At 44.9% G+C, this 13,312-nt stretch overlaps 1 protein-coding gene across 1 annotated transcript in view; it reads left to right on the top strand.

The window, feature by feature from the left end:
- Positions 1-12,955, top strand: part of LOC129337362 (sodium channel protein type 5 subunit alpha-like) — a 57,875-nt gene extending 44,920 nt beyond the window's left edge. Inside the window, exons 21-27 of the mRNA XM_054990964.1 lie at positions 1,187-1,309; positions 2,392-2,670; positions 3,296-3,349; positions 5,300-5,441; positions 6,703-6,803; positions 10,427-10,697; positions 11,724-12,955. Coding sequence (XP_054846939.1) covers positions 1,187-1,309; positions 2,392-2,670; positions 3,296-3,349; positions 5,300-5,441; positions 6,703-6,803; positions 10,427-10,697; positions 11,724-12,955 — 2,202 coding nt within the window. The remainder of the gene's footprint in view (positions 1-1,186; positions 1,310-2,391; positions 2,671-3,295; positions 3,350-5,299; positions 5,442-6,702; positions 6,804-10,426; positions 10,698-11,723) is intronic.
- Positions 12,956-13,312: the final 357 nt, after the last annotated feature.

Raw genomic sequence — 13,312 nt, 5'->3', positions numbered from 1 at the left:
CACTGCCTAGGCACTCTGCCAACGTTCTTCAGTTATAAGCAATGAAAACTTTCTGCCTGAGACCGCAGAATCATTGCTGGTTAGATTAGACAGATGGACCAATGGCCTGACTGGTACATGGTCTTCTTCATGGCCAGTACCTCTGCTAACTAGGAAGCCAAGAAGATACATGAGTGTGGCTGCGCTGTGTGATGACGTCACTTCGGTGACATCATCACGTGGGGCGGAGTGGAGGCAGCGTGCAGGGCTTTCGCCTGCCCTGCAGGACGGGGCGGCCGGCTTGCTGGGCACCACCTGCCCTGCAGGGCAGGCAAAAGGCAGCACGGCCACCCGCGCTGCTTTTGCCTCCCCCGTAGGCAGTACGGCGGCCCCACAGCCCCCCACGCTGCCTTTTGCCTGCCCTGCAGGACAGGGGGTGCGCGGCAAGCCAGCCGCCCCCTGTCCTGCGAGGAAGGTGAAAGGCAGTGCGGGGGGCTGCAAGGCTGCCCGCGTTGCTGCCTGCGCCCTCTGGCAGCCGGCCCCTGCTCCCAGCGCCCCCTCCCTGGTGGCGCTGGGGGCAGACTACCCCCCTGCCCCCCCTCGATCCAGCCCTGGAACGTATGAAGCTGTCTTGCTGACTGCTGGTCCGGCTATTCCAGCATTGTCTCCTCTGACTTTCGAGAGGCTCCTCCAGGATCTTATCCTAGCCCTTCCACTTGGAGTCTCTCTACACAAGACGCCTCGGTGCGTGTTCATCAAGTGTAGAGAGATACATTGTTAGCGGGGAAGCGTAGTTTAAAAAGGCAGAGCTGGTGGAGATTGCTCCTCAGAGGGTTTGTTAATTTCATCTTTGCCTCCCCAAAGGCTCTGTCAGTTTCACCTCTCCAGTCTAAAACTGTGTGGGATGGCAACCAGAGGGCAGCAAGGAATGGAAGTGGACTGGAGCTGGCTTCCCGGCTCCCATTGCATCTCCTGACACGCGTTCTTCACTTTGCATGGAAAGTATGTGCTCTGTCACTGAGTTATTTCCCACAGCTACTGAGCTAAGAGGAAGGAGCTCATTCGAGTATGGATTTGTTTTCCCAAGATCGGAAGCTGAAGCGTTTTTATGCTATCATTTTGGTGGTGTGTGTGTGTGTGTACAACATCATTGTAACTTGGTGCTTTATATTCCACTTCTCTTCCTTCCACTGTGCTCTTTCTTCAGGTCTCCTTAGTAACTCTCATAGCAAATTTGGTTGGAAAATCAGACATGGGTCCCATGAAATCCCTCCGGACCTTACGAGCTTTGAGGCCGTTAAGAGCCCTGTCGCGATTTGAAGGGATGCGGGTAAGATGAATGGAACTAACAACTGAACATTAACCCTATGAATACAATAAAGCTGTTGGTCTGTAAATGGCTGGTTCTAAAGGCTCCTTCAACGAAGGGAAGATTACAGGCTTTAAGGAAGGGATTCCCAGTGATTCCCAAATTGAGAGGTTCACTGGAGGTACCACCATGTTGTTGGCTCAGGAGAATTTATGACTCACAGGCGGATATCACAGAAGTGCCTGTGAAGTAGAAGCCACTCCACAGTATGAGAATTGCTGGAGGGATGTTTAAAGTGCAATACACAAGCCACATTCTCAAAACCACCCTGAAAGATAGATTTACCCTAGATTAAGAGAGTTAGACCACAGTCCTAAAAACACTTTCCTTTGGAGTAAGCCTCGTTCATTATAATGGGATTTACTTCTAAGTAGATCTGTTTAGGATTGCTCCTTATATAGCCTGAAGCCATTCATAGTTATCACAAGATTGGGGGGGGGGGGTGCCATCGTGTTTCAATGCATATGTGAACATTAGTAACTAGAGATGTGCACGAACCAGAAAAAAATGAACCATGTGGTTTGTGGTTCATCACATGACCAAACATAAATTGTTTGGTCATAATTCAGATGCTTAAGGATCTGCAGATTCTTTTTTTTTCATGTATTAAAATTTTCTTTATTTAAACTATAAACTACACACCACAACACAATAAACAACAAACACAGAGAACAAGAAAAAAGACACAGTTCTAAACATAACACACTAACAATACATATGTCTATAAAATTAAGAGGTAAAGAAAAAAAGAAGAAATAGAAGATTACTGGACCTGGAGGGGCATGATCTAAAATTTGGGTGGCTTGGGTATCTATGGTATGACAAAGTTAAAGCCAACGCAGAGTTTAATAATCATTACGTAAGGCGTGCAATCCTGAGAGTATGGGATAAATACAAACTTAGGTTTTGAGGATCTACAGATTCTTTAAGTGTTTGATTACCTTTGTAATTAACTGTTTGCTCATTTTTCCCCCTCTCCTCTTTCCCCCCTCTTTTCCTTCTTCCTTAACTGTCCCCTTCATTCACTTTCTATTTCATTCAAGGTGGTGGTCAATGCTTTGGTAGGAGCTATCCCTTCCATCATGAACGTTCTCTTGGTCTGCCTAATTTTTTGGCTTATCTTCAGCATCGTGGGAGTCAACCTTTTCTCGGGGAAGTTTGGGAAATGTGTTAACTTTACTGAAGAGAATTCCGTTTTAAGCAGTGACATTAAAAACAGGTCCGATTGTGAGAAATATAATGACACTAAAAAAATCTACTGGACAAGAGTTAAAGTGAACTTCGATAATGTCGGATCTGGTTATTTGGCCCTCCTTCAAGTGGTAAGTTTCATAGTGCAATGCAGGCTTCCTACAGTTCTCTTACCTTGAACACTTTCACTTGTACTGCCGTTTCGCAGAGATAGCAGAAAGTAAGAAGAAGGTCTGGACAACCAAATCACATCCCTCCATGAGAGTTTTCTTCATTATAAATATTTCATTTTCTGGTGGATGGACCTGTCATGCTGATTTTTATTCAGCAAAGCATATTCTTTTACATGCTTAACAATTCCAGCCCACGTTAATTTACCTTGACACAATTTAGAGTGCCAGACCCAAAGATTCTGGGGTTATCCACAGATCCTTTTCAAAAAGCTTGACCAAATCCTCTGATAAGGCTGCAGTGTTGAATGATGTTCTTTTAAAATATTATTTAACCTAATAAATAACTTGCCCTCCCTTGAGTTCCTTAAGAAATCTCAGAATGTCACCTGGATCGGGCGACTTTTTAATTTGACAATGAGCTATAGAACTTCAATCTTTTATCAGCTATATTTTAACCTACTTACTCAGATGAAAGGGTGCATGTATTTTTGCAGTCAAGACTGGTGCGAAGAATTCAATCAGCCTTCCTTTGGTACTGTAGTTGGTGTATTTATCACACTTACTGTAGTCTGTCTTTTCCCAGGCAACATTCAAAGGTTGGATGGATATAATGTATGCAGCAGTTGATGCGACAGGGGTAAGTAATGGAGCTGTACATGTTCTCGCTTCTCTTTGAGCTTGCTTTAATATATATTTTACCTGTAGTACAATAATATTATCATAGCATTTATTCTGGACCAAGCTAAATTTTATAGTGAAGCACAGCTTTGTGTCTGGCTCCTCCATTCTTCTGTATAATGTCTAGTAGAGTTTGCCCTGATATCACACTATTCCGTATTTTCCATACGTCCACTAGCAGCAGTCAGTGATGTGGAATGGGTTAGAGTGCATAAGCATAATCACCTTCACCCATTCAAAAATGGAAACTAAAATGTTAAACTGGACAGCCAGCCTACGTCACCTTTTAACACTTTTGTTCCTTAATTTTCAAAGGTAAGTGTGGCATTTTGCCCCCTTTATGAAATCTATATTATACTGCCTCCCTGCCTTTCCCTTAGATTTTTGCTTTCACAAAATGCTCTCAACAAAAGTCATCTCAGTTTGTCTTATAGTATAGGAAGACTCAGTTATAAATGGTAGAATGACAGAACAGTGCCTGAGGGTGGCAGTGAGGTTTAAAAAAAAGATCCTTTACTCTATATGAAACAGGCATTTTACTTAACCAGAAATAGACCAGAAATGTATATACATATGCATAATGGTTTCAGAGTAATTCATAAGCATATTGGTTTCAGAAAGCTTCATAAGCATGATGGTTTCAAGATAGGTACAGATCTTCAAACGTTTATAAAAGGACTCCAGTTCCTTTTCCTCCAGTTGCCACTTAGGCTGATTTTGTCCAAAAAGTCTAACATGTAATTCTTCCCTCAGTACTTGGCTCACATCTTAACTCTCTCTTTTCAGACACTAACTGACTGAACTTTTCCCCATCACAGCACACTTTTTCAAATCACAGCACACAGCACACTTTTCCCCATCACAGCACACTTCACTCACCCATTCAGCCCCTCTCCTTCTTTCTTTAGAGGCCTGCTTTTTTAACCACAGTAAGCATACATTCAAAACCCCACCTTAACTAGCAGAAATAAAACACACAAAGTATGTACATGGCAAAACATTACACTAAGGTACAAGCTTACCCCAGGCACCCTCCCCCAAATTAAGACACAAGACAGTAGTATGGGTTTAACTAGTAACTAGTTTATTTGAATGGTTGATCTACATCAAAATTTATTAACAGGGGAAGATTTTATTCTAGTAGCACCTTTAAGACCAACAAGATTTTTAGGGTATAAGAGAGTCAATCTCCCTTCCTCAGATAACTGATACCTGACAAAGGGAGCTTGACTCTTGAAAGCTTATGACCTGGAAAATTTGTTGTTTAAAATTTGTTGGTCTCAGGGCATTCAGTAAGGGTCACTGTGTGTGGGGGCGGGGGCGGGGGGGGGTAACTGTGCATTTCCTGCATTGTCCAGGGGGTTGGACTAGATGACCCTAGAGGTACCTTTCAACCCTATGATTCTATGAAGGTGCTACTGGACTCAAATCCTGCTGTTCTACTGCAGACCTACCTGAAGATAGCTATGCAAGGCTTTCTTTGTTGGACATCTGATTTATTGCCGAGAGTGTGATTTGAAAGTGCATGTTGTTGTTCTTCTGAGAATGCTAAGGAAGTTTGCTCCTGTAAGTGGACTGGATGGGATGCTCCACGGGATCCATAAATATGATAAGCTTTTTTGGGAGGAGCAGTGGAGGATATCATTGTTTGGGAAGAGCATACTAAGAGTGCCAGAGGTCTGCTGCAGTAGTTTCTCGGTACATTGTTACTTCTTTCAGCAAATGCTTAAAGAGAGTCTAAGATATCTCGAGGCACTGCATAATACAGCAACCCATCAACAAAATGTTCATTGCCCCAAGAGGGCTCTGTACCAAGGGGGTCTCTGCCCATCTAAACATCTTAATTCTCCATGTCTCCTTTTCCCTTTCATTTCTAAATCATCTTTGCATTTGCTTTTCATTTCTGTAGGACGAACACCAGCCCATTTTTGAAAATAGTCTATATATGTATCTCTATTTTGTCATTTTTATCATCTTTGGATCTTTCTTCACTATGAACCTTTTTGTTGGGGTGATTATTGACAATTTTAATCAACAAAAGAAAAAGATAAGTATAGAGAACATTTACTGTTTTCTTGTTGAATGCGAAAGCTTGAAGAACCCAAATGGAGGGGGCCTTCTATTGGAACAGGCTCCTTCACTGAAATAATATGCATGCTTTTGAATTACTTGGAGATTTGCTTTTTGTGTTGATCTTTTCCTTCACATCCTGGTAGAAGAAAATTTAGCCGTTTTCAGAGTGCCATAAGTCTGCAACAGTGCTAGCTTGATACATTGCTACTTAGAGGGAGTCCTAGAGTGGAAATACACGTTGCAGATTACCTGGAGATGCTCAAGTGCAGGATTTTAAGTGTGGTCCTTAATTCATGTGCAGGCTGTTCTTGCTCAGCACACATGAATGCCGCTTTTACGGGAACTCCCTTTGTGTCCTTACGTCTGCAAGTGAATCCTGAGGGCAGAGCGCCAATTCAGCTCTGTTTTTGCTGCAAGAACAAGTACTGTAGGCTCCTTTGGCTTGCCAATTTGCATTTCTTTAAGGTGTGAGAAACTGTCAAGATCTGCATTTCAATGAATGGATGTGGGGGAAACTGGGATACAGTTGATATCAAATGTGTGAATGTATTCATGCAGAGCAAATTGAAGTGTGACTGTATGAACCAGTGCATGGAAAGTTGGAGGGGGATACACATGAAATGAGGTTCACTTGAACGTCCCTAAAGACTTAGTAATGTGTATTTCCACCCTAAGACACTTCAGGGCAAGTATAGCAGTAGTTTCATGGACAACCCATGAACAAAATGTAGTCCTCTCCCTGTCAGCTTCATTCCTGGTTAATAGAGGATTCTTATGGCACCTTGAAAACTTACATTTTATTGCAGGAATGGGCTAGAGCCCACTTCTTTGGACTAGATTTGATCACCTATAATGCCAACTGTTATGAGGCCACCATGCATATGTGGCATATTAATAAAGAAATGTATGTCCTTTGCAAACATGCACTGAGGATAGTAATTTGCCTTAAACCACTTTTCCTTATTTTTGGTTTACCTGGGACCTGAACCAAGATTCCTCAAATATACTTCCCTCCCACTAGATATGTCTGCTTTTAAAATTCTAGCTTCTAGGGCCATAAGGGGACTTTAGTTGATCAGCTCTGTTTTGAATTTACTAACACATAAACAAAAAGGCCTTCTGTATGCAGGTCCAAGGGAAAGGAAATGAGGTAAAAAGCTACGATTTCAGGATTCTTGTGTTGAAACAATATGTAAGTTGCCGCCAATAATATTGGTTGCGTTCTCTCTTTGTACTTAGGAGGAGAGGACATCTTTATGACAGAAGAGCAGAAAAAATACTATAACGCCATGAAAAAACTGGGATCCAAGAAACCCCAAAAACCCATCCCAAGACCCCTGGTGAGACACTATTTTAGGTGTATGATAGGAGGACAGCAGCTCTGTCATCTTCAGAGCACCCTACAACTCCCCCATTGTAAGGAATGTGATGGAGGAGCACTGAAGCCGAGCTCAGTCAAAATCACCTCCAAATGGGTGGTTTTTATTGAGTTTGACTTCAGTGCGCCCCACGGTTCCCCCACTGCTCTGTAAAATGATCACAACAGAGGAGCCACAAGGCGCACTGAAGCCCAGCTCAGAGAAAATCACCTCAGAATGTGCAATTTTTAATGAACTGAGCTTCAGTGCACGCCATGGCTTCTCTGTTGTGTTGGAAAATGAGGACAATGGAGGAGCTGTTGGGCACGCTAAAGACCATCTCAGTAAAAATTGCCTCCAAACGGATGATTTTTACTGAGCTTGGCTTAATAATAATAACAACAACATTCAATTTATATACCACCCTTCAGGACAACTTAATGCCCACTCAGAGCGGTTTACAAAGTACGTTATTATTATCTCCACAACAACAATCAGACTGCGAGGTGAGTAAGGCTGAGAGAGCTCTAGAAGAGTTGCACCTGACTCAAGGTCACCTAGTTGGCTTCAAGTGGAGGAGTGGGGAATCAAACTCGGTTCTCCAGATTAGAGTCCTGCTTAGGGTTGCCAGGCCCCCTCAATCTCCCAGCGGGAGATTAGGGCCTGGCTCTTACCTGGGGCCTAGCTCTTACCTGGCTCTTACCTGCAAGCGTGATGACGTCACTTCACAGAAGTGACATCATCATGCATCCCCTGGATTGCGCTTTTGGGGGCTGCTGTGGAGTGCAGCAGCCCCCAACGGGCCCGATCCACGGCAAAAAGGGCGCAGATTGGGCCCGTTTTGGCACGGGTCGGGCCCGTTTTGGGCTCCTTCAGAGCTCAGGAACATTCCTGCACTCTGCAGGGGCCCACAATGGGCCCGATCCACACGAAAACGGGGCCAATCTGTGCCTGTTTTGGCGCGGATCAGGCCCGTTTTAATGCAGATAAGGCCCGTTTTGGGCCCCTGTGGAGCACAGGAGCTCCGCAGGGGTCCACAATGGGCCCAATCCATGCCAAAATGGGCCCGATCCACGCCCTTTTTGGCATGGATTGAGCCCGTTTTGACATGGCTCGGGTCTGTTGTGGGCCCCTGCAGAGCGCAGGAATGCTCCCGCACTCCACAGGGGCCCCAATCCAGGCCAAAACAGGCCTGATCCTGGCGGCTGCTGTGCGCGGCGGCATGAAAGGTACGCGGCCCCCCGCTGGCCAGGTAAGTAGGCGCGGGGTGGGAGGGTGGGGGTGGGGGATCCCCCACCCCCACCGGGGGTCTGGCAGCCCTAGTCCTGCTATTCTTAACCACTACACCAAACAGGCTCTCAGCTTGCCCTGTGGCTTCTCCACTGCTGGCAAAATGGGAGAATATGGGAGTGTGTGCATGCGCTTCTCTCCCCCTCTTGCCTTCTCCCTCTGCTGGCCAGGTGAGTGGGGCCAGAGGTAGCGGGGTGAGTGGGGGTGGCAAGGCTAGTTATACTTTACACAAGTTTGCAGTGAAATTTGCAGCCGTACTGGCACTGCAAGTCCCCACTGGCGACTCCTGTATAAAAGTACAGCAGGGGCCTGACATGGATTGGGACTGCGGTGGGGGGAGAGGCTCCTGCCTTCCTGCATTGCCATTTTCAGAAGCTGAAATGACCTGGTAGATACAGGGGGCTGTTATTTGCACGTGAAGCCCTCGATGGGGCAAATAGTACCCACATGACTCTCTGGCTGTTTTAGCTCCAGAAAACAATATGGAGAAGCCAAGATTCCCTCCCGTTATGAGCTTGGGCCTAGTGAGGCCTAGTGGTTCTGGGGAAGCCTGCACTAAAGTGACTGCAGGGCCTACATTTCCCAGGTTCCCTTTGGCCCCTGTGATTGGGTAAGAGGGGATTCTGAGGGGGAAATTGCACCAATAGAAAAGTCGGGGGATGGTGCCTGAGAGAAGGGATAAAAGGCCTCACCACAGTGGGAGGGTGTTCACTCCTAGGGAGCAGAGCTGAGGAGAGGTTGCTGCAGACGGAGGGATCCCTCATCCAGAAGGGGTGAGAGAGTTGGAAACCAGTTGCCAGGAGACAGTTAAGAACAGTCTAGTTAGACGCATTACGGTGTTATAGTTTTGTTTGTTCACCAACCTTTTACTATTCTCTTTACTTTACAAAGTTTTGATCACCAGTTGCTAATAAACATTTTAAATAAAGCTCTTTATTATTCTGCCTGGGTCCTCATGCCTCATTTGGTCATATAGTAAATCAATCCTACTGGGGGGGAAATAATCAGAAGGGATTGGTTGGGTGCTCTGGGCCCTTCTGAGGAAACTTGTACCAGAGTGGTGGCAGCCTATAGAGAGCTTCCCTGGGCCTCAGCCAGCTGTTACACCTCCTTTCCTCACGTTATGGTCCAATTCCTTCTTTTACACAGGAGTTGCCACTGGAGACTCACATGGCATGGCTGCAAATCTCTGTGGCACACTTGTGTAAAGCATAACGTAGTTTGGCATTAAGTGAGGTAGTTCAAAGACTTAGTTACTATAAGGCCAATTCATACATTATGGGCATATGCAGGGTGGGAACTCTACACCCAACAAGTGTACTCTGTGATTTGTGAATAAGTTCCTGAGTGGGTTCTCAGGCTGACAGAAAGAACTTTTAGTTTTAGAGTTTATACTGTGCCTTCAAATCAGGATCAGCTGGTGAGGCTGGTACCAATACTCAATAACTATAATGTATCATGCTTACCTTGATACAAACCTAGTTAAGTCATGTAAAAACTGGCTTCCAATTCTTTTATGTCATTGACTATTTATTCAATGTTTTGGATGGTTCCAAGAAACAATCGGAAGAAAGCCAGTTCGGGGGACAGCTTCATGTGCCAGACCAGGCCTCAAAAACCTGGGTTTGAATCCTCAGTCCATAACAACACTCAGAGTCTCCCTGCAGGAGATGCCTCAGTTTGTGTTCGTTAAGTGTAGGGAGATGCAATGTTAACCTGGAAACATAGTTTTAAAAGACAGAGCCTACAGAGATGGCTCCTCAGAGGATCTGTTAATTTCATCTTCACCTCCTTGAAGGTTCTGTCAATTTCACCTCTCCAGTCTAAAACTGTGTGGGATCACATCCAGAGGAATGGAAATGGGCTGGAACTGCCTTCCAGAGCTGGGCTTGGACCTGGAGAGATTATAATGGGCTGAAGTTTCCCTTCTGGCATTTCACAGCCCCTTCGCACAGCTCTAGTGTATAGCAAAGCCTTTGCCCTGCCGTCAGCTCTGTTTTTTTAAACTACCCTTCCTGGCTAATAGTGCATCTCACATGTGTTCTTCATGTGTCAGATACTTCATGTAGAGAGACTCTGAGAAGTTGAAAATAGGTCCTTAATATCTATAAAGTACTCCAAGACAGGGGTTTAGCAAGGCAGGTGACCCCTGCTGTGTCCCTACGATGAAGTAAATAAAAAGTTTACAGGGGATCCCAAGGATATCACACAAGCAGTGGCAAACAGAGTTAAACGGATCACAGTCACTACCATACAGGGATAAGGTGAAACTAATTCTCCATAAGATACTGAACAACTTTTCTCCTTGCCCCCAGAACAAATACCAAGGATTCATTTTCGACATTGTAACCCGCCAGGCTTTTGATGTCACAATCATGATCCTCATTTGCCTTAATATGGTCACTATGATGGTGGAGACGGACGACCAACCCGAAAAGAAGACGCTGGTCCTAAACAAAATCAATATTCTCTTTATCACCATCTTCACGGCTGAGTGTGTCATGAAGATGATCGCTCTGAGATACTACTTCTTCACTAACGGATGGAATATCTTTGATCTGGTGGTTGTGATCATGTCCATTGTTGGTAAGTAGATAGAACTAAGTGCTTCTTCTAGGTCACCATGGCTAGTTTTCAGTGAGCCAGCCAAAAAGTGGAAATACACATTGCAAATTATCTGGGAAGCTCAAGTGCAGGATTTTATGTGTGGTCCTCAGTTCACGTGCAGACAGTTCTTGCTCGGCGCTCATGAATGCCGCTTTCAAGGGAGCTCCCTTTGTGTGATTGCATCTGCAAGTGAGTCCTTTGCTGCAAGAACAAGTACTGTAGGCTCCTTTGACTTGCCAATCTGCATTTCTTTAAGGTGTGAGAAAGTGTCAAGATCTGCATTTCTATGAATGGATGTGGAGGTGGGGGAAACTGGGATACTTTTAGCAGTTGAGAAGGAACTGATATCGAGCACATGAATGTATTCATGCAGAGCAAATTGAAGGGTGACTGTGTAAACGAGTACATGGAAAGTTGGAAGTGGGGCACATGAAACAAGGTTCACTTGAGCATCCCTAGGTACTTCGTAACATGCATTTCCACCCAAAGTTAAGCATTTTAAGACTCAATGAGTGAAGTACTTACTTAAATCCCTCCCACTGAAATCAATGAGGCAGCATCATAGAATGGCTCTCTGGTGGCTGTTCTTTGGGATCGGCTGGGATTGATGTGATGAGACACACCTGGTGTTAATGCACATTCCTGCCTGCCAGCTTGATGAAAAAATAGGAAAAGTGCTGGGTATCTTGGCACTCTGCTTTGGAAGCCTATATGGACTGACTGGCAGGGACCTTGGCATTACCTTGACCAAAAGGACACTCTGATGAGGGGTCTGTCCTCAGGGCTGGAGGGATCTAGGTGATGAGTCTTCTGCCTTTGTGTACAGGGTGCTGTATAAAGTTCCCCAGACTCTCTCCATAAACAAAATTCTAACGGGACACTCAGAAGAAAGTAATATATTTATCTGACTTCTTATAATTTTAGATAATTAAAGATTAGCCCAAATCAAACCCAATGGAGGAATAATCTGGTTCAAGATTTTCATGGCTGATTTCTCCCTTTTAGGCAGCGTGCTTTCTGGCCTCGTGGTTTCTTTCTCACCCACGCTTTTCCGGGTGATCCGCTTGGTTCGGATTGGACGAATACTCAGGCTCATTCGATCTGCCAGAGGAATCCGGACTCTCCTTTTTGCCCTGATGATGTCCCTTCCGGCCCTGTTCAATATCGGCCTCTTGCTTTTCTTGGTCATGTTCATTTATGCTGTTTTTGGCATGGCTAACTTTGCCTATGTTGTAAGGGAGGCTGGCATTGACGACATGTTCAATTTCGAAACTTTTGGGAACAGCATGCTCTGTCTCTTCCAAATCACCACTTCTGCCGGCTGGGATGGACTCCTCAGCCCCATTTTAAACACAGGTCCACCCTACTGTGACCTGACACGTGATGTCCCTTCAACTTTCTCCAGGGGAGACTGTGGGAACCCTGCAGTAGGCATCATATTCTTTGTGACATACATCATTATATCTTTTCTCATAGTTGTGAACATGTACATAGCTGTTATTTTAGAGAACTTCAATGTTGCAACAGAGGAGAGCACTGAACCTTTAGGCGATGATGACTTTGAAATGTTTTACGAAGTGTGGGAGAAGTTTGATCCTAAAGCGACCCAGTTCATTACATACTCTAAACTGTCGGACTTTGCAAATACTCTGGCAGAGCCTTTGCGCATACCTAAGCCAAACAAACTGGAACTGATGACAATGGACCTTCCCTTGGTGAGCGGTGAGAAGATTCACTGCTTGGACATTCTGTTTGCCTTCACCAAAAGGGTGCTCGGAGACTCTGGGGAAATGGACACTCTTAAGGTAAATATGGAGGAAAAGTTCATGGCTGCCAACCCGTCCAAGGCTTCTTACGAACCCATCTCCATCACGCTCAGACAGAAGCAGGAGGAGGCATCTGCCACGGTTATCCAGAGGGCGTTTCGGGGTCATTTACTCCAACGTTCCATGAAGCAGGCCTGTTTCTTACACCGTCAGGAAAATTGTGATGGCGACATCCTTGAAGAAGATGCTCCAGAGAAAGAAGGTCTCATTGCACTGATGATGGATGAAAATTATATCAGAAATCCAGACAAATCCAAAACACCCTCCATACAATCTTTCCCTCCATCCTACAGTAGTGTTACTGGAGCCATGGATGATGGTCCAGAGAAGGAAACAACAGATTCTCAAAAGATGTATGAACCTAAGGACAGACAGCTGTTTGCAGACAAAGGCAGGGAGTCCAACATGTAAATACTGTCAAGGACACCTTAAACAAGGTTAATACAAAGACACAGTGAGGCAAAGACACCGAGCAAAGGCCTTCTTATTAAATATCTATGGAGACTCTACTCTTTATACTATGCACTTTTTGGGTTTTGGATTGAATCTAGGTTTACCACCTCTCATTTATTTGGCCGCATGCAAAAGAAGGATCTGTGAAGGTTCATCATAACCATTAAATCAGGATCTTCTCTCTGATTTGGATACCATTGCTCTGATGACTGATAGGGTGGTTGATTTCTTGCAGTGGCAAAATGAACTTCTATACAATTTGGACCAGAATTTAACTCCTTCTGGTCTGGAGGCACAGTGGACAACCTAAGAAAC

Source organism: Eublepharis macularius, chromosome 11 (genome assembly GCF_028583425.1).
Source record: "Eublepharis macularius isolate TG4126 chromosome 11, MPM_Emac_v1.0, whole genome shotgun sequence".
Lineage (NCBI taxonomy): Eukaryota > Metazoa > Chordata > Lepidosauria > Squamata > Eublepharidae > Eublepharis > Eublepharis macularius.
Note: the sequence above shows the minus strand (reverse complement) of the source record. Positions and strands in the feature narration are given on the sequence as shown.